The sequence below is a fragment of the Elephas maximus genome, chromosome 17, assembly GCF_024166365.1.
Source record: "Elephas maximus indicus isolate mEleMax1 chromosome 17, mEleMax1 primary haplotype, whole genome shotgun sequence".
Classification (NCBI taxonomy): Eukaryota; Metazoa; Chordata; class Mammalia; order Proboscidea; family Elephantidae; genus Elephas; species Elephas maximus.
In genome coordinates this window covers 74,729,427-74,749,836 of record NC_064835.1, presented here as the reverse complement: position 1 = coordinate 74,749,836, position 20,410 = coordinate 74,729,427, and the positions used below count along the sequence as shown (strand labels likewise).

Genomic DNA, 20,410 nt, shown 5'->3' with positions numbered 1-20,410 from the left:
ATTCTTTCCTCTGTTAACCTCCATTCTGATGTTGAGACTATCTATTGAACTTTTTATTTCAGTTATTGTATTTTTCAGTTCTAACATTTCCAGTTGGTTCTTCCTTACATTTTTTATCTCTATGCTGAGACTTTCTGTATCTTTGGTGAGGCTTTCTATCTTTTCATTTCTTTCAAGCATGTTCATTATTGCTCATTGAGACATTTTATCATGGTTTTATCATTTTAAAATCTTTCTCAGATTACTCTAAGATTTATGTCATCTGTTGATTGTCTCTTTTTTTATGAACTTTGAGATCTTCTTGGTTCTTGGTATGAGTGATTATCAATTGACTCCTGAACATTATTGTATCCTGTTACGTGACTCTGAGTCTTATTTAACCCTTCTGTTTTAGCTACTTTCTTTTTTTACACCAACTCTTTATTGCCAGGTAGAAGTACAAGTCTAGGTTCTCTACTTAGCCTCCATTGACATGTATTGGAGGGAGGGGCTTCTCATAATTGCCGTGTGGGGGTAGGAGTTTTGGCTTTCCATGTGGTCTCCACTTAAACTACAGCGGGGGTGTCTTGTGACTGCTGGGTAATTGTGAAAGTCCTTGCTCTCCCTTAGGCCTCCTTGGACACTACCCAGGCGGTGATGGGAAGGTAATATTGTTACTGCCAGGTGTGTATGAAAGTCCAGGCTTCCCATATTATCTGAAGCCCATTTTTTTTATTGTGCTTTAAGTGAAAGTTTACAAATCTAGTCAGTCTCTCATACAAAAATTTACGTATACCTTGCTTTGCAGCCCTAATTGCTCTCCCTCTGATGAGATAGCACAGTACTTCCCTCCCCCCTCTCTCCTTGTGTACATTTGGGTAGTTTCTGGACACCTCTGCTCTCTTATCTCGTCTCCTGACAGGAGATGCCAACATAGTCTTATGTGTCAACTTGATCCAAGAAGCTTGTTCTTCACCAGTCTCATTTTTCTGGAACCTATTTTTTATGAAGCACCCAATCCTACCTTTCAAAGCATGCTTTGAGGGAAACTGTTCTCTACCAATGTCACTCTCCCTGCCTTTCCATCCCACAAGCACCTGCCTGGCAGCAGGTCATTTTGATAACGTGTGTACAATTCAATACATATTGTGCACGCTTCTGGGAATTCAGAAACAAAGTTAGGAAGACTAAATTCAAAGACTTTCAGAAGGAATTCTTATTTTCTTAATTTCAAGAGCATCTCGGTACTTTACAAAATAGAGTAAGGCATTTATTCTGCAGACAATGCTTGCTGCACAAAGGTTTACTGCACTCTGGTGTCCCAGGCCCACATGCTGTGAACAGCTAAGCTCTATGCTACCACCAAACTCTATGTTTTTATTGTCCTAAAATTCCAGAGTTGTGAATGGGAACATTGTTAAGGAGAAATGGGTAGGATTGGTCCATTAAGAAATTATAACAGTCTAAGTTAAACCATTAAAAAAAAAAAAAAAAAAACAGCCTGTTGCTGTTCGGTTGATTTCAACTCAAAGCAACCTTAGAGGATAGAGTAGAACTGCCCCATAGGGCTTCCAAGGAGCAGCTGGTAGATTCAAACTGTTGACATTTTGGTTAGCACCAAGATCTTAACCACTGCGCCACCAGGCTCCATCACTGGCCCAGACCTCTACTATTCAGTTGTGATCCTCCAACTACCAAGCATGGGCACTACCTGAGAGCTTGTTGGAAATGCAGTCTCAGGCCCCATCCAGACTCAGTGGATCAGAACCTGCATTTTAATAAGGTCCCCAGGTGATTTAAGTGCACACTAAATTTTGAGAAACACCTCTAGATTTTCTGGCTGTGAATTCCACCAGAGAAACAAAAAGGTCCTAAAGGGGCTTCATCTCCCTCCACCCTAACAATGAATCTAAGAAGACATTATCATCACAGTGAAATTGAGCATCTAAAGAGCAGGGAGGTGAAGAAAAACCCTCTGGGAACTCAGAATGCTGTCATCTCGGAATAGCATTTTCTAGCTGTCATTGATATAGTGTTTAAATATCTACTGCAGGCTGCACCTGTTTTCACACCTTGACTTTGCTGTGATTCAGCTCTACCTGCTGTCAGAGATTACCCTTTCCAGTGAGTTATCACTGGAATAATATGAATGACAATAACTGTGAGGCTCATTTATGGAGTACCATTAAGTATATGCATTATCTTATTTAACCTTCTTAACAACTCTGTGGAGCCCTGGTGATGCAGTGGTTAAGAGCTGGGTGCTAACCAAAAGTTTGGGGGTTCGAATCTACCAGCTGCTCCTTGGAAACCCTATAGGGCAGTTCTACTCTGACCTATAGGGTCACTATGAGTCATAATCGACTCAACAGCAAGAGGTTTTTTTTTTTTTTTTTTTGGTTTGAACAACTATGTGAGGTAGATATTGCTACAACTGAAGGAAGTAAGTCTCATGTCAATAGCTAGCTCAAGGTTGCAAACCTAGTGGGTGGCAGTACAAGACTCAAATTTAAGTCTGTTCTATCTCTGGTGTGCTTTTTATATTTTCTTCCAGAACGAAGAAATTGAATGGGGTAAAACTTGATGAGTGGCTGTACATTTCAGCTAAGAAAGTGTTTCTCCTTAGTCATTATCAGAACAGATAGTTACCAGTCAAGGGCACCCCAAGAGGTAGGGGAGTGGTAAGAAATGTGCGGTCACTGGCCCGGGTTTGCCCTGGGAGAGAAAGTGGAAGGGCACCTGATAACAAGAGAACCTTCCAGTGCTCACCAGGGCCTGCACACGATCCCTGATGTTTGGAAAGGGTGATAGCTGAGGGCTGGATGATAACACCTCCTAGGTACTTTCCTTGGACTAATTACCCACAATTCCTTTGACCTCTAAAAGAGACTATAAAAATCCAAAGAAAGGGATTTTCTTTTCTCAATCTGAGTTACAAGTAGACTCTCCCATTCTTCAGGAGGAGAGAAGCTTCTGAAATAAGGGATAATGGCAGCTTTACAAGAAAAAAAGACTTGCAGCCAGAGGATGGAAGAATTCCGGCACTACTGCTGGAACCCGGACACCGGGCAGATGCTAGGACGGACTCTATCTAGGTGGGGTACGTGCTGATGGCCGGGATGGTGTTGGTGGGGGTGGTGCTAAACTGTCAAGTCAGTGAGCTCCAGGCCTGAGCACTGTGGGTGTGATGGCTAGAAAGGGAGGAGGGATAGGGACTGTGCTGAGACTGAGTCCGATGAAGGCTTGTAACAAAGGAAAGCAGGAGTGAGAGGACTATTAGGCAAAGTTTGGAGCCTGGGTGTGTACAGGGCACACCAGCCCCAGGGCTCGGCCACCAGCTGTGTGTGACTTCAGGCAAGAGACTTTCCCTCCTGGCCTTCACTTTCCTCAAGAGAGGGAAAACGAGGGGTTTAATCAGAGGATCTCAAAGGTCCATTTCAGCCCTGAGATTCTCTCATTCTACAATGCCCACAATGTGTGAAAATTCTGAGAATTGGCCTCTGCCCTTAAATTTTCATTAGCATTTCTAAAGCTACATTCCAAACTGATAATAATTTTTAAACAGAATTTTAAAAGGGGTGGTGGTGGTTCTTTGGTTAAATAGATTTGGGAAACAGGGATTTATTTAATTAAGTTAAAAAAGTTGCTTTCTTTCCAGACTTCTCCAAGCCCTTGACATGCGAATGAGTAGTGGAAGGCATTGCATGTGAATTTCCAAAACTTACTTGGCATGGGATCCCTTTCTTTCAAGGATTATTGTTGGGTGCCAGTGAGTTGATTTTGGCTCATAGTGACCCATGTGACAGAACAGAGCTGTCCCCATAGGGTTTTCTAGGCTGTAATCTTTATGGAAGCAGATTGCCAGGTCTTTCTCCTGCAGAGCCTCTGAGTGGGTTCAAACCACCAACCTTTCACTTAGCAACCAAGCGCTTAAACATTCCACCACCAGGGCTCCTTCTTTCAAGGGCGTACTTCTTAAATATGTCCTAGAACTAGTGTTCTGCCGGCCACTTAGAAGGTAAAGGCCCTTGCTGACTGGCAGGAGCTGGCCTCGCTCCCTTATCCTTGTACAAAGAGGTGTAAAGTCACTTAGGTCCCTTCTTTCCCTGGTTGAAAGCAAAAGCAAAGACCTGTCTGACTGAAGATTTTGTGAGAAGGGATGGGCATGGCTTTTTCTGTTACTGTGGGGGTGGAAATTTCCTTATTAAGGCAAGTCTCTAAAGGACAAAAAGTACCTCTGAACCCCAATACAACCATATTTCACCCCCCCCAAAAAAAAAATCCCTCATACAAGTCCATTCCAAGTCCTAACAAAGGGATGTAATGTCTATCACAATTGGCCTTAGGAATGGTGTTTCTAAGACAAAATTCCCCCAGACACTCTTTGGCTTAGGTCTGGAAACTCAGGAAGACTATAATTTCTGCTCCTCTTAGCTGGGAAGGAGTTTCCCCTTAAGGAAAGATGATTTAAAGATGACTTCCTTCTCCCTCACATCCTAGAGAAGTCCCTGGGAGGCGCAAACGGTTCGTGCTTGGCTGCTAACCTAAACATCAGCGGTTCGAATCTACCCAGTGTCACCACAAAATAAAGCCCTGGTGATCTGCTTCAGTAAAGATTACAGCCAAGAAAACCCCATGGCGCAGTTCTACTCTGTAACACATGGGGTCGCCATGAGTCAGAACGGACTTGATGGCAAGTATTTGGTTTTTTGCGGAGGAGGTTCGCCTCTTAGAACATGCCAGGTTCCCCTGGCCCGGCGTTCTCCTTTGATCCCTGCCCTTTCTCCCTTCCTGTGAGTCCTTGCTACTCACAGTGCGGGTCTGGAGTAGCAACATGGGCCTCACGTGGGCAAATGTTGGAAATACAGAATCTCAGGCCTCACCTCAGACCTTCTGAGGCATAATCTACATTTCACAAGCTGCCCTGGCTATTCTTGTGCACATCATAGTTTGAGAAGCACTGCTCCAGGGCACCATTCCTGTCTACCTAGTTTGAAGAGAGAAAGGAAGAAAAGCATCTTTATTTCAATGAGACCACATTTTAGACAAAATTGCATTGATTTCATAGAGCTTGCTGCCATTTGAAGAATACCTCCTGGGGCAATTTAACTGATTCCATTGCCACAGCCATTTATTGAATATTTATTGTGTACAAAGAGTCCCTAGGTGGTGCAGTTAAGTGCTTGGCTGCTAACCAAAAGTTTGGCGGTTCGAGTCCACCCAGAGGCACCTCCAAAGAAAGGCCTGGTGATCTGATTCTGAAAAAAATCAACCACTAAAATATCCTACAGAGCACAGTTCTACTCTGGCACACGTGGACTCAACATGAGTCGGAATCAACTCCATGGCAATTAGTCTTTTGTGTGTGCGTGTGTGTACAAAGCACAAAATATTTGTGCTAAAAGAGATATAATGATAGAGTTTATATAGCCCCCTCCTTAAGGCTATATGATCTGGTAAGAGACACAAAGCATACACCTGAACAACTAGTGCAACTTAAAATATAATAAATACTATATGAAAAAAAAAATGCTAAAGATAGGAGAGATTACTTACGGGGGAGGCAGCTGGTAAAACCGCCAGGACAACTTGCTGGAGTAAATGGCATTGAGCCCAGGCCTGAAGGAGGGGAAAGCATTTCCGCAGGCAGAGGGAGATAGGAAGGGAAGACCGCCCGTGCAAGGACACTGGGACAGCAGGGCCTGGGGGAAACCCAGGGGACACAGCAGCTTCCCTGGTGTGTGGGTCAGCTTGGTAAGGGACAGTGGATAGGGCATCTGAGGGATAAGCTGGGCTCAGGGGTGGCCCCTCAGCCCCCTGCCCTTCCCTCGGTAGCCCAGTCCTCTGAGCTATTCTGGCTGAGCAGCCGCAGCCTCACAGAACATGCTGGCCCCAGTGTTTGGTGGTGAAAGGGTCTCAGGAGCCATGGAAAGCACAAGTCAATAAAAACGATAAACACCAAAGGAAAAGGATGCCATATTCTTCTTTAGAAAGGGTGGGGTGGAGAAGGACCTTTTTAGTAAAGCAGTAGAAACAGTATGTGGCGGTGCTTTAAATATTGCAGTTAATTATTGTTAAAGTCATTATGATTTGGGGGCACAGTTCCTTGCCATCTGGAGTTTATTTAACCTTTTATACAATTTGATTTTTTTTTTCTTTTTTGGCAACAAAGAGCTGTATGATAATAGTTATAATCGCTGATACACACATGTGCTTAGTACATGCCAACCCCCGTTCTAATGGCTTTACCTATAGTAGCTCATTTAACTCCTCATAATAACCCTACGAGTTAGGAACTATTTTCATCCCCATTTTTCAAATGGGGAAGCTGAGGTGCAGAAGCATTAAGTAACTTGCCTAAGGTCACACAAGGGGCCAAACTAGGACAGGAGCCCAGGCAGCCTGGCTTCAAAGCCACCCTCCAAGCTGCTGTATTGTACAGCCGCCACACCAATATTGATTCCGATTCTTACTTCTTTTCACAACTTCCATTTACATGCTAACTAAAACATGCCCAGGCTACCACTGGGTACTCACCAAGTGGAAACCTGCAGAAAAGATGGTCAGTTGACAAGTGCTGTGCACAGCAATTCGGGAGATAAACTGCCTGGGCAAGTTTTAACGGAAGCCTTTTTAACCTGTTTCTTAATCTGTAAAATGGGGTGAAGAGCCTATCTCGCGCAGAGCTATAAGGATTAAACGCGATGACCTGTGTAAAGCACAGGGTGAAAGTTGTTACACATCCTCTCTGCCTCCTTTGTTATTATGAGCTGGTGAAGCTTACCATGCTCATACCTTCTTTCAATAATTATTAAGCATCTACTATATGCCAGGCATTGTTTTCAATATTAAGGATAAAGCAGTAAACAGGACACACAACAATGCCTGCCTTCACAAAGCAGACATTCTAGTTGGGAAAAAGAGACAAGTTAAATAAGACATGTCAGATGGGGAAAACCAAAGCAGAGGGTAAGAGAAGAATCAATAGTCTGGGAAGGCCCTGGTGACAAGAGGACCTTTAGCAGAGAGCTGAGGAGGCAGAGAGAGTCATACAGATCTGGGGTAAGAACATTTCCAGTGGAGGAAACAGGGGCCAAGCCCTGCAGTGAGACTGTGCCTGGTGCAGTCAGCTTCTCCTCTTGCTGGTTCCTGGTTGCTGCAAAACTAAAGCAAGTCTAAAACCAAGTTAATGAATGAATATCATCATAATCTAGCTTATAAATAAACACATGCTTGAGCATAGCAACCCCACCCAAACATCAGCAACACAGATTCCCAGATCGGGGAGAAAGAGCAAAGACAGGAAATGTTGTCACTTGGCTTTTCTACAGCAAGATGATTTAGTAAAGGATTTACTGATGGGTGACCTTAATAAGTTATCTTCATCGGCCTCCACCTGACTGAGTCCAGTACAACGAGATGGTGCCCAGCTACCACCACTGACTGCTCTGACAGGGATCACAATAGAAGGTCCCAGACAGAGCTGGAGAAAAATGTTGAACAAAATTCTAACTCAAAAAGAAAGACCAGACTTGCTGGCCTGACAGAGACTGGAGAAACCCTGAGAGAATGGCCCCTGGACACCCTTTCAGCTCAGCAGTAGTGAGGTCACCTCTGAGGTTCACCTTCTAGGCAAAGATTGAACAGGCCCATGGAACAAGACAAGACTAAATGGGTGTACCAGTCCTGGGGCAGGGACTGGAAGGCAGGAGGGAACAGGAAAGCTGCTAATAGGGAACCCAGGGTTGAGAAGGGAGAGTGTTGACATGTCGTGGGGTTGTTAACCAATGTCATAGAACAATGTATGTACTAACTGATGAGAAACTAGTTTGTTCTGTAAACCTTCATCTAAAGTACAATTAAAAAAAAAATTAACATTGCGACTTTTGAGACAGGTCAGCATTTGGCAAGGCCCAGAGAGACACACTAGTATTACCAAGTTAGTCAGGGAAGCCCCACAGGAATGAGAGAATACGACATCCATTAAACATGGTATTTCAGATCATTACTCATTGCCTCAAGCCACATGGCCTCCCATTCCCACTGTTTCTTACTGATTTGGCTCCTGTCCTTTAATTATATTCAGGGTCATTGGAGAATGAGTCATTAAAAAGAACCTACACCCAAATCATGAGGAAAGAAAAGAACGGGCCCACTTTATTACAGACTTTTCCAGAAAGACCAAAGCCATAAGAAGCATAAAAGCATCCTCTACCTGGTATTTTGTTCCTTTAAAACATCTGCTTTGATCAACGCGAGTTAATTTAAAAATGGAAAGATCAAATCTATCCAGCTAACTCAATGTCCAGGAGTCACACATTACAAAAGGGGACGTTTTCTCCATTTGGTTCTGACTGTGAACGGAGAAAAATATCGGTGTGTTTTAGAATCAAACAAAATCGAGTCCCCTTTGTATTTATCTGAACAGTTAGCATTCCTAGGGAAAATGTCTATTTCTGGGAAGAGTGTTCATTTTTTTTTTTTTAATTTTTATTGTGCTTTAAGTGAAAGTTTACAAATCAAGTCCATCTCTCACACAAAAACTTATATACACCTTACTACATACTCCCAATTGCCCTCCCCCTAATGAGACAGCCGGCTCCCTCCCTCCACTCTCTCTTTTTGTGTCCATTCCGCCAGTTTCTAACCCCCTCTACCCTCTCATTTCCCCTCCAGGCAGGAGATGCCAACATAGTCTCAAGTGTCCGCCTGATCCAAGAAGCTCACTCCTTGCCAGCGTCCCTCTCCAACCCATTGTCCAGTCCAATCCCTGTCTGAGTAGTTGGCTTTGGGAATGGTTCCTGTCCTGGGCCAACGGAAGGTCTGGGGGCCATGACCACCGGGGTCCTTCTAGTCTCAGTCAGACCATTAAGTCTGGTCTTTTTATGAGAATTTGGGGTCTGGATCGCACTGAAAAGCGTTAATTTTTAAGTGTCTCCATTTCTCTCCTCTTTCTTACATTAATACTTTAAGCAAGGTTGATCGCGTGCCTCAAGCTCAATAGGAATTCCTGATCATGTCTGCTAAAAAGCACCTGCTAAACCAGCATCTCATTGCTGCTCCTTTTCTCTCCTGTAGAAGAGGACGGAGTTGGCCCGCTGGCCATGAGCCATAATACCTGACTGGCGTCTATAACAGAGAACCCTTGAGATATTTCTAGGAGCATTCACCATACATGGGGTTATTTTCTTTTCGGTAGGAGGTAAAAAGACAGAAACAAGGAAGCTCTGCAAAGACAGGAGCTACATGTTCAGAGCTCCAAGCTCTCAGACCCGTATTTAAATCCCAGCTCCTTCACTTACTAGCTGTGACCTTCCGCGAGCAACCTACTTTACCTCTTTGACCCCAGTTTCCTTTCCTAAATAAAATGCAGGTAACAATAACTTCTGCCTCAGAGAGTTAAGATTGGCTGGCTCAGTGTCTGTGAAGTGCCTGACACATAGGAAGAGCTCAGTTAGCGTTAGTTGTTGTTGTTACAGTTACTACTCCAACCAAATGCATCTAAGATTGCACTTAAAATGTCCGCTGAAGTGAAAGAAGCCAGACACAAAAGGTCACATGCCGTACGACTCCATTTATGTGAAATATCTAGGACAGGCAAATCCGCAGAGACAGAGAGCAGACTAGTGGTTGCCAGGGGTTTGGGGTGGAGGTTGGGCGGGTGGGAGGGTAACTGCTTAATGGGTACAGGGGTTCCTTTTGGGGTGACTGAAACGTTCTGGAATGAGATAGTAGTGATGGTTGCACAACACCGGGAAGGCACTAAATGTCACTGAATACGCTCTAAAATGGTGAATTTTATGCTATCTGATTTTACTGCAATTAAATGTTGGCAGCTTCTTATACTGCTTCCTCTTTACAGTGTGGATCAGCCTCTATTACGTGGGTTTCTACGTGGTGATGACAGGGCTCTTTGCGCTGTGCATTTATACGTTGATGCGGACCATCGACCCGTACACACCAGACTACCAGGATCAATTAAAATCACCAGGTAAATACGAGAGTTGAACTGTTTAGCCCAGTGATCAACTATGCCCAGGGAACAGACTCCCTAGACATTGACATTCATAGCAAAGCTGCAGAAGTAGTAATATGCAGTCCTGGATACACTCAGCCAGACATAGAAAATCCTCTCCCCCTGGAATGACACCCAGAGAAGCAAGCACTTGCCTGGGCTCCCAGGGCTGCTCTGGGTAACGCTGGATGGCAATAAAAGGGGCCTCTGTGCTCACGTCTGCGATGACCTCTGAAGGCAGCCACCTCAGCTGCCTAACTGGCTTTGGAAAACATCCCAAGTGCATAGATGGCCACTCAGTTTCTTTCCATGAGGAAGACGACCCCCAACTATAAAGTCTGACTTTGGCTTTAGTTTTAATTATTAAAACAGAAGGTTTTTTTTTTTTTTTTTTTATTACAGAAGGGAAAAACAGGATTTATATTCACTTACTTTATATGCTTATACATGCACAGAGAACATTTCTGGAAGGATAGACAAGAATCTTAACTGAGAGTAGGCCTAGCAGATTAGTAATGAAGGAATTGGAGGAGGGAAAGAGTTTCTGCTTTCCATTTTATGTCCTTCAGTATTGGATGCATCTCTTCTGTGGGAATATATTACTCTCATAATAATAAATCAAAACTCAGAATATTAAATTTTCTTTATGTACCAAGCACTGCCCTATACAATGACAAAGGAGCTAAAATAAGTTAAAGGCTCGAGCCAGAGGTTCAAGGTGGCGGACTGAGCATACATTCTCTTCTCATTAAGACAGTACTGGAATGATAGAATGTAATTAATAACAAAACCGTAACACATCAGAAATGCTCAGAAAAGTTTAGAAGATAACAGCAAATAGGATCAGATTGACCGAGAATACCAAAAGCAAGAAAGAAATCCAAGAACAGAGAAAAACCCCAACCAAAACATCAACAGTACAAGCTGTGTTTCCCAGTGGAGCCCAGAGAAGCCCCAGGCTGGAGTCCATAGACAAGTGGAGGGTGTGAACCATGAAGGCCACCAGCAGGACACTGCAAAAAGCTGGGTCTCTCCCCAGTCCCCAAGGATGCAAACAGCTTTCACAGCGCAGGTAACAGATTGGATGTTGGGGCTCAGGGGAGAAGCAGAGAGAGTTTGGAGTGAGTCTAGACCTCTACCTTGGAGTCAAAGAATTGAGGAGGGGTCAGAGGGAAGACAAAGAAAACGCTAAGCAGGAATTTAATAAACTGCTCTATTCTCAGATTAAAGTCTTTCTGACTTTGGCAGTTGTGGGGCTGCCCAGCCTACCTGCCAGCTCTCCCCACTCACCCAGAGCCCACAACAGACCTCCTTCAGAGCCTCTGGAGCTACAGACCCACACAACCACAGGACACGTGTGCCATCTCCCTTGACCAAATCCACCCAGTTCTTCGTTCACAAATATAAACTCATGACTAAGGATTCTCAGATAACTTGGGGTTGGGACAGAGCAAGAAAGAGAAGAGCAAAGAAGAAAAGCAGAACTGAACCTGGAAGAAGTAGCGATAAATCCAAGATCGCGTGAGAACTTAAATACATCTTTACTAGCACCCTCAGAGAGATCAGAGATATTGGCAGCCTTTGAACAAGAACAGGCTATAAGAAAGGAACAGTCAAAGAAAAAACTTCTGGAAATTAAAAATATGAGTGCCAAAACAAAAAATATCATGGAAAGAATTGATGGTAGACTGGACATGGCCCAAGCCAAGCTGGTGGTCTGGAGGCTGAAGTGAGCAGATGTTTCAGGACAGGGAGACAGAGAGCTAAAAGACAGCACATGTGAGAGAAAAGTTAAAGCCCTTGCTTAAAAATATAAAGAAGAGTGATCCCAGACAGAGCTGGAGAAAAATGGGGAACAAAATTCTAACTCACTCTATGTTGGCATCTCCTGCCTGGAGGGGAGATGAGAGGGTAGAGGGGGTTAGAAGCTGGTGAAATGGACATGAAGAGAGTGGAGGGAGGGAGCAGGTTGTCTCATTAGGGGGAGAGTAATTGGGAGTATGTAGCAAGGTATATATAAGTTTTTGTGTGAGAGACAGACTTGATTTCATAAACTTTCACTTAAAGCACAATAAAAATTATAAAAAAAAATTTTTTAACTCACAAAAACAGACCAGACTTACTGGTCAGACAGAGACTGGAGAAACCCCAAGAGTATGGCCCCGAGACACCCTTTTAACTCAGTACTGAAGTTACTCCTGAGGTTCACCCTTCCGCCAAAGATTACACAGGTCCATAAAACAAAACCAGACTAAATGGGCACACCAACCCAGGGGCAAGGATGAGAAGGCAAAAGGGGACAGGAAAACTGGACGAATGGAAATAGAGAACCCAAGGTCAAGAAGGGGAGAGTGTTGACATATCATGGGGTTGACAACCAATGTCCCAAAACAATGTGTATTAATTGTTTAATAAGAAACTAATTTACTCTGTAAACCTTCACCTAAAGCACAGTAATAAATAAATAGATAAAAACGTAAAGAGTGACTCTCGACAGCAGGAGATTGGTTAAATACAATGGTAGATGGCTCGCACAACGGAATATTAGACGCAGTTGGTCAAAACAATGTCACAAGCTGATATGAAATGACTTGGAAAGATGCTTACAACTGGCATCGGAAAATGAAAAAAAGGTATAATATGGATATCATGAGCCCATTTATGTAACAAAAAAATACATATACATATGACACACACATGCACATTTCTACATTTCTGCATTTACAGAGAAAACCGTTTTAAAACAATGCACACTCAACTGTTGAGATTGGGGGGAAAACATGACTTTTGCTCTTAATTTCCCACACTTCTGCATTTTGACTTTTTTAAAATTCACAATTAACCTGTTGCTAGGTTGCTTTTGTACGTAACCAAAACCAGTGAGGACTTTTCAAAATGTGCGTCAAAATACAATTTCATTCAGGAGCTCAAGTTTAGATTCTGGATCAGTCATCACCATTAACAGCAGTGAAAAAAGGGCCACCGCAGCAGACGTGCGTGCTTACTCAGGCAAAGCACAAAGGAAGAGAACTTCTTGGCTTGCAGCTGAAAGCTGCTCATCATGAGGTGGGTTTCAAGAACTGGTAACTGGCGTGTAGCACTGCACTGAGGGAGGGCTGTGCAAGTTCAAGTCAGAATTGAGACGGTCAAGAGTCTACTGTGCACACGAGTCAGAGAAAACACGCACATGGTGCTCCTGTGAATAACGTGTCGAATACACAGTTTCCTAAGGGTCAGCAGGACCCCCAATCTCTCTCTGGCTAGTGGACATGAAGCCCACACATCATCAGTGAATTCCCAGGAGCCTTGGATTCTTTGGTGACACAAATGTCTAATGTCCTCAGCTGCTAACCGAAAGGCTGGAGGTTTGAGTTCACCCAGAAATGCCACACAAGAAAGGCCTGGTGATCTACTTGTGAAAAAAAAAACAGCCATTGAAAACCCTATGGAGCGCCATTCTACTCTGATAAACATGGGGTCACCACGAGTCAGAGTCGGCCCGTCAGCAACTGGTTGGTTGTTGCTGGTTTTTAATTCCTTACTGGATGTGGCTTTTTCTCATCATGTTGCTGTCAAGTTTAAATCAATTCTAAATAAACCGAGAAGAATGGTTTGCAGGTTACTTTGCACATGGAGTTTCCTTCCTCAAATCCTGAAGAGCTTTAGAAGAGTTTCCACACATACTATATAACTTTGACCCAAATTATCCAAAACCTTGGCCTACAATCCTGTAAAAGTGGGGCAGTTCTGCATTCTACTCATGGATTTCATAGCTAACGACTTGGATAGGAGTGAACATTTGGACAAACGAAATAAAATCTATGATGTTCTCTTTCCAGGGGTAACCTTAAGGCCAGATGTTTATGGAGAGAAAGGTCTGCAAATTTTCTACAACGTTTCTGATAATAAAACCTGGACAGACCTAACAAATATGCTTCACAAGTTCCTGGCAGGTAAGCTAACAAAAAAAAAAAAAAAAAATTCTTAGGGTTTTGTTTTCATTTTCTAAATTTCACTCAGGAACTCGCGGCCAAGTCAACACTTTTATACAACCTAAGGTTGGTCTGGTTGGAAATCTGCTAACCACACTGTTGTGGAATGATAGCAGGCAAGGATGCTGGCAGCAGACACACCAGGTCAGCTTACTTACTCGTTTGTACCTTTGTGATCTGCACAGCCTATTCTCCAGCAGCTCAGAAGGCCAATATAAACTGCCCTTTGGAGAGGTACTATTTCCAGGAAAGTTTCGACGCTCCTAACCACACCAAGTACTCCTGCAAGTTCCCGGTAGATACACTGCAAAACTGCTCCGGCCTGATAGATCCTAACTTTGGATTTGAAGAAGGAAAGCCCTGTTTTATTATTAAAATGAACAGGGTGAGTATCAAGAATTCCAAGATCAGAGATCAAATGTGAAAACTTCTAGAGCCAGACACTGAAACCGTGGGGGTCACGTTTAACTGTCACGCACTACAACACAGAGATGGAGGAATAAACAGAATCCTAGCCAGGGCTTCCACTGAAGCGGTGGGGCTGGAATTGGAGCCTCCACCCTTTCTGTGTGCACAGGTTCAACACCTGTCCCTCCCATTTGGCACATCAGCTTACTTTCTCCAAGGTACAAATATAAAGCCCTCCATTCAGACACAGGTGTTTATTCAGCAGTATAGGGCATTTGGATCTTGTCAGGCAGAATACAGAGCTATTTAGGATTAGCCCCCACCTTCAGGGCTAACTGGAGAAAGATGTGTACACATAACTGCAAGGCCAAAAAAAACCCAAACCCGTTGCGGTTGAGCCGATTCCGACTCACAGCGACCCTATAAGACAGAGAACTGTCCCACAGGCAGCTTCTGGTTAGCAGCCAAGCACTTAACCAGGGCTCTGTAAAGAAGCCAGGGCAGTATATACGGCATAAATCTGGTTTCAGGCTGGAAGAGAATTTGGATACCACCTAGTGCAATGGTTTCCAAAGCAGATCATAGATTCATTTATGCATTTGATATTTACTAAGTTATGCATGTGATATTTACTAAGCACTTTAGGGTCAGGCACGGGCGGTGCTGGGGCGTCAACAGTGCCCAAGGCAAACCTGGTCTCCCCACGGCCATAAAAAGAACAAATAATGAGAAGGGCATAAGGGTAGCACTAATCTAGCCATGGGGGCATGGCACTGTTTATTTTCCATTTTAAAAACCCTAAAGCCATGCTCTTACCCACTGGCACAGACATAAAGTATTCTTGCTTTGAGATGGAATTTCATCAGTGCTGACTGGTTGTTAAGACTGGTTATCCTGGACTCCCCAGCAGACCTCTGGTTGGCAGGTGTGTATGTCTAATGCAGAGCCTGGGTGGTGCACATGGCTAAGTGCTCAGCTGCTAACCAAAAGGTTTGCGGTTCAAGGCTACCCAGAAGCACCTCTGAAGAAAGACCTGGCTATCTTGTTTGTGAAAAACCAGCCATTGAAAACTCTGTGGAGTACAGATCTACTCTGATACACATGGGGTTCTCATGAGTCGGAGTCGACTTGAACGGCACCTGGTTTTAACACTCCTGGAGCACAGGAAGACGGCTCCAGAGCCTTAGAGGAGGGAAAATCTATGGCTGGAGAAATTCAAATATTTACGGGAAAGGCAGGTCCTGTACTGAGTCTTTGGCACAAACAGGTGGAAACGAAGGGCTAGGGTTTCAGATGGGAGGGTGAGTAAAGGCATGGGTTTATACTGCAAGCTGGCCAGATGGGCAGAATGTTTGCCCAGAGCTCACAATGAGGTCAGAAAACTAAACTATGCAGGAAGGGAAAGAAGGGGAAGGACATTTGTTGGTGCCTATTTTTTTTTTTTTTTATTACTAACTAGGAAACCCTGGTGGTGCAGTGGTTAAGAGCTGTGGCTGCTAACCAGAAGGCCACCAGTTCAAATCCACCAGGCGCTCCTTGGAAACCATATGGGGCAGTTCCGTCCTATAGGGTTGCTATGAGTTGGAATCAACTCGATGGCAATGGGTTTGGTTTTTTGGTTTATTATTGACTAGCGGAGCCCTGGTGGAGCAGTGGTTGAGAGCTCGGCTGCTAACCAAAAGGTCGGGAGTTCAAATCCTCTATGGGGCAGTTCTACCCTGTGCAATAGGGCTGCTATGAGTCAACTCAACAGCAACTGTTTTACTACTGACTAGACACTACGCTGTTTTTTAGTACATGGAGGGCCAAGCTTGGAAGCCAAGTTAAGAAATCTATAGAGTGATGGTAAAGACCACGCTGTATGGACCAGGCAGACCTAGGTTCTGTTCCAGCTCTGCCGCTCAGCAGCTGGGTGAGCCAGGGCAAAGACCCTTATATCCCAGGCCAAGAGGAGCTCCGGAGGGGTTGGTTGTCTCAAAACATGAGTCACTTAGATTCATTAGGGGTTTATTAGAATAGGAACCACCAGTCAGATCAAAGGTGATGTTCTCATTCCCCAACTGGACAGGTCCTTTGAATGTCCCACCCGAGGCCCTGATAGGGAGCTAGCTTGGCTTTCTGTCCCATTCACAGACAGGGACCACTGCAGAACATCCACATTAGTAAGGGCTCCGGGTCCAGTGTGATTGTGAGTACAAATGCTCTTCCCTTTCCAGATTGTCAACTTCCTCCCCAGCAACAGCACTGCTCCCAGAGTGGACTGCACGTTCCCGGTGAGTGCGAATCTTTTCTTGGCCAGTTTCTGCAATGCATTGGGGCTTTAGCTCTTTCTCTAAGGCTGTTTCGGAAAAAGAGTGGGTGAAAGTGAGTTTTGTTTACAGTTACCCTATAAAATGTATGTATGGGAACAACTTTACAAGTTTTCTCTAAGATCTCCAATTCTTAGCCTAATAAATCAGTTGTACAAATCGCATGTGCCATCACTGAAAAGGTTCGTTACAGGGGACAAAAACCCAGTAAGAAGAAACTGTTTTCTCTTGTTTTGCTTCAAAAAGCCCCTGGCATTGTTTATTACTAACATAGTTCAGAATGTTTGGTGGTGATATGGGGAAACTAAGGTACTTCTAGAACATGGTTTTGTTCTTTTATTTGCAAAAAATATGTCCAGATTACCAATAGCTTTAGTTGTTAAACAGTGTATGGTATATGGGCTACTCAGAGTTGCCACTAATCTCAGGTTTATTCCAGTTATTTCCAAAACTAGGTTTAAAGTACAGCATTAAAAATACCAAATTTGCTTTCCTAAAATATTTTCTGAAGTTTCTTTTGTCCATTGTATTAGAAACCAAAATTTCAGTCATTATTAACAATTTAACAATATAAATTTACAATGCAATACTTGGGGATTCCATAGAAAGATCGCATCCCTTTAAAGCCTTCATTCTCTTCTGGTTACAGTTGTTTCTGTGTTTCTTTTTTAACCACACATGTGTACACTGACTTGAGATTTCCACAGACATGAAAGTATTTGTCATCCAGTCTTTAAGCTTAAACTATATAAAAAAAAAATTGGACAATTTGCTAATTCTGCTAATGAAAGGAAATAAATCTCAGAAAAACATGTTTATTAACTCCCAGAAAGTCACTCAAACTTTTAAACCAGTTTTGGCAACCAGTGCGTACCAGCTATAACGGCTTTCATTTCCATGTGCAGATAAGCTAGCGAGTGCTCAACTTTATCACATACCTGTATTTTCTGAGTAAGACCTCAAAACGGTACAAATAGAACTGTTGATAAGTTACCAGGTGCTCTGCATATTAACAAATTACCTTCCTAATAGGGCCTCAGTGCTGATTATAAAGATTAGATCATCTGCAACTACTATGCAATAAGGTGTCTGTCATCACCTGCACAGCGCACACACAGACAACACTCTAATTACACATTGGTTTCTCCTCCCTCAGGAGGACCACAAGGACACCCCACCCCTGGAGGTTGAGTACTACCCACCCAACGGCACCTTCAGCCTACACTACTTCCCTTACTATGGGAAAAAAGCTCAGGTATGTTTGCTTTGCTTTTCCCTGACCACAGCCACTTCCCCCGAATCATCTCACACTTAGCAATGCTTAACAAAAAGAAAGGAATACATGTTCTTTATTTATAAAAATGAAATAAAGGCATTACTTAATGCCAGCTCTCACCACTTAATGGTTTGATGTTCCTCAAACCCACTTTTCCTAATGACCTGAAAACATATTCCTCCCATGAAATAAATATCAAATCTAATTCTTTTACTTTCTGAGAGCCTCCCAAATCCTTTAGGACAACTGCCTATCTATTTTAAAGCACTTCTTCCATTACCTCATGCTTTTTGCTCTTCATTTTATTTTTATATTAATTTTCACCAAATATGTTATGAAGTTTAATTGGCAATTGTTATTGTCTGTCTCCTCCAGACCAATTCTAAGGGGGGAAACATTTTTATCCTAATAAATTCTAGAGGAAGTATCAAAGCTGATGCCAATCTAGTAAATAGGAAACCAAAAACCAGTTGAGTCGATTCTGACTCATAGCGACTCTACAGGACAGAATAGAACCGCCCCATAGGGTTTCAAGGAGCAGCTGGTGGATTCTAACTCCCGACCTTTTGGTTAGCAGCCAAGCTCTTAGCCACTGTGTCACTGGGGCTCCGTTAAATAGGGAAGGTGAACTGAAAGTTTAATGATCATTCTAGGTCTGATTCAGAGATCGGACATACATAAGAAACACCTCTTTGTTAAATTTTCTGCTCCTGCTACCAATATAACTAGATGTTCATACCACGCTTGTTTAAAAAGGAACCCTCAGGGCACAATGGCTAAGCGCTGGGCTGCTAACTGAAAGGTTGGTGATTCGAACCCAGCATCAGCTCATCAGAATAAAAACCTGGTCATCTTCTCCCATAAAGATGACAGCCTAGAAAACGCTATGGGGGCAGTTCTACTGTCATATGGGGTTGATATGAGTTGGAATTGACTTGACAGGACACAACAATAACCCTTGTTTATACAATTTTTTTTCCTGAATGTCAAGAGTTTTTTTTTTTAAACATCTAAGTTTTTTTGTATTTCTATCTCAGCCCCAATATAGAAACCCTCTGGTTGCAGCAAAATTTCTCAACATCCCCAAGAACACAGAAGTTGTCATCGTGTGCAAAATCATCGCAGAATACGTTACCTTCGACAATCCCCATGACCCGTATGAAGGAAAAGTGGAATTCAAACTTAAAATTCAGAAGTAAACTAGGAAGAGTAGGCATACTATAATTCCGGTAAGACTCAAGAAGACGGGTCATACCCTGCAGCCTAACTTACAAACCATCACCTTCTTGGTTGATCTTAATGTACCTGGTTCCTTACCAAATCACCTGGAAAAAATTTTAGAATGCCAATCCTAAAGTCAATTTGGTAGCTCCAGAGAGGCTTTTAGGTGTAAAGTACTTAAACGGTTAGTATCGGCTGTTTCTCATTAAATCTTTATTCTTATTTCTTTAGATAGAATTTGCAGCTACAATAAAAATGCTGGGCTAACGTGGTGACTATAAGGCAGAAACTATCCAGTTAATGGGCTATGAAGCTGATTCATCTCTATTTAGAAGTCACTTTTCTTACTACCATTTATTTTTTTCTATATTGTACTGTGAACCACTGTCATATTCATATGAAAACTACTAATACACTATGTAAAACCTGACTTATGATCATGTATATTCTGAATCCTTGCTTTGAAGAATGCAGTTCCTAAATTGTAAAAACATTAAAATTACTCTTATTCTACACACACACAAAAAGTCATGTCTTTTCTGATATGGAGACAGAACTAACTAGAAATTAAACACTTCCCTTAAAAAGCTTCTTTTTAAAGTTTCCGTCACAGGACAGGAAAATCACCACAAAAATGTCGGCGTGGGAGTTGTCAAATAAGAACATTTACTTATACCGACAAGTACCAAAATAATAATAATAGCCCAAGCCCATTGCCATCGAGTTGATTCAGACTCACAGTGACTCTACAGCACAGGGCAGGGTTTCCAAGAAGTGGCTGGTGGATTCCAACTGCTGACCTTTTGGTCAGCAGCTGAGCTCTTAACCACTGTGCCACCAGGGCCCCACTGACAAGTACAGCGAAGAATGATTTCAGGAGAAAATTAAGTATGATATGAAGATATCATCAACTTGACAGAATTTAAAAAATCAAATATAATGAAAATTACTAGTTCATCCTTCCTTTCACTAAGCACAAGCTTAAACCCCAACTCTCTCCTCTGACATTAAAGGTGTGGAAGCCTGCAATTCCATTCTGTCCAAACAAACCTGTTCTCACCAAACATCACTTGCTTTTTACCCAAACAACTGGGTGAGGCCCACATGTTCTCCTAAATCTCATACAACTGTCAAGTTCAATGTTACTCCAACAAAGCCACATACAAACTTACATACAATTGATTGGCATATGAAAACCCATCAACCTATA

At 42.9% G+C, this 20,410-nt stretch overlaps 1 protein-coding gene across 1 annotated transcript; it reads left to right on the top strand.

The window, feature by feature from the left end:
- The first annotated feature begins 2,922 nt into the window (after nt 1-2,922).
- On the top strand, nt 2,923-19,581 carry ATP4B (ATPase H+/K+ transporting subunit beta). The gene is made up of 8 exons (XM_049856253.1): nt 2,923-3,079; nt 9,842-9,970; nt 13,834-13,947; nt 14,172-14,371; nt 16,611-16,667; nt 17,860-17,958; nt 19,017-19,208; nt 19,432-19,581. The coding sequence occupies exons 1-7, from the start codon at nt 2,968-2,970 to the stop codon at nt 19,176-19,178; spliced, it is 873 nt and encodes a 290-aa protein (XP_049712210.1). The 5' UTR covers nt 2,923-2,967; the 3' UTR covers nt 19,179-19,208; nt 19,432-19,581.
- The last annotated feature ends 829 nt before the right edge of the window (nt 19,582-20,410 follow it).

Excerpts from the sequence above, each read along its gene's own strand:
- ATP4B (XM_049856253.1), top strand. The coding sequence starts at position 2,968 with ATGGCAGCTTTACAAGAAAAAAAGACTTGCAGCCAGAGGATGGAAGAA. Across the intron at positions 9,971-13,833 it reads GGATCAATTAAAATCACCAG|GGGTAACCTTAAGGCCAGAT; the intron begins GTAAATACGAGA and ends TTCTCTTTCCAG. Across the intron at positions 13,948-14,171 it reads GCTTCACAAGTTCCTGGCAG|CCTATTCTCCAGCAGCTCAG; the intron begins GTAAGCTAACAA and ends TGATCTGCACAG.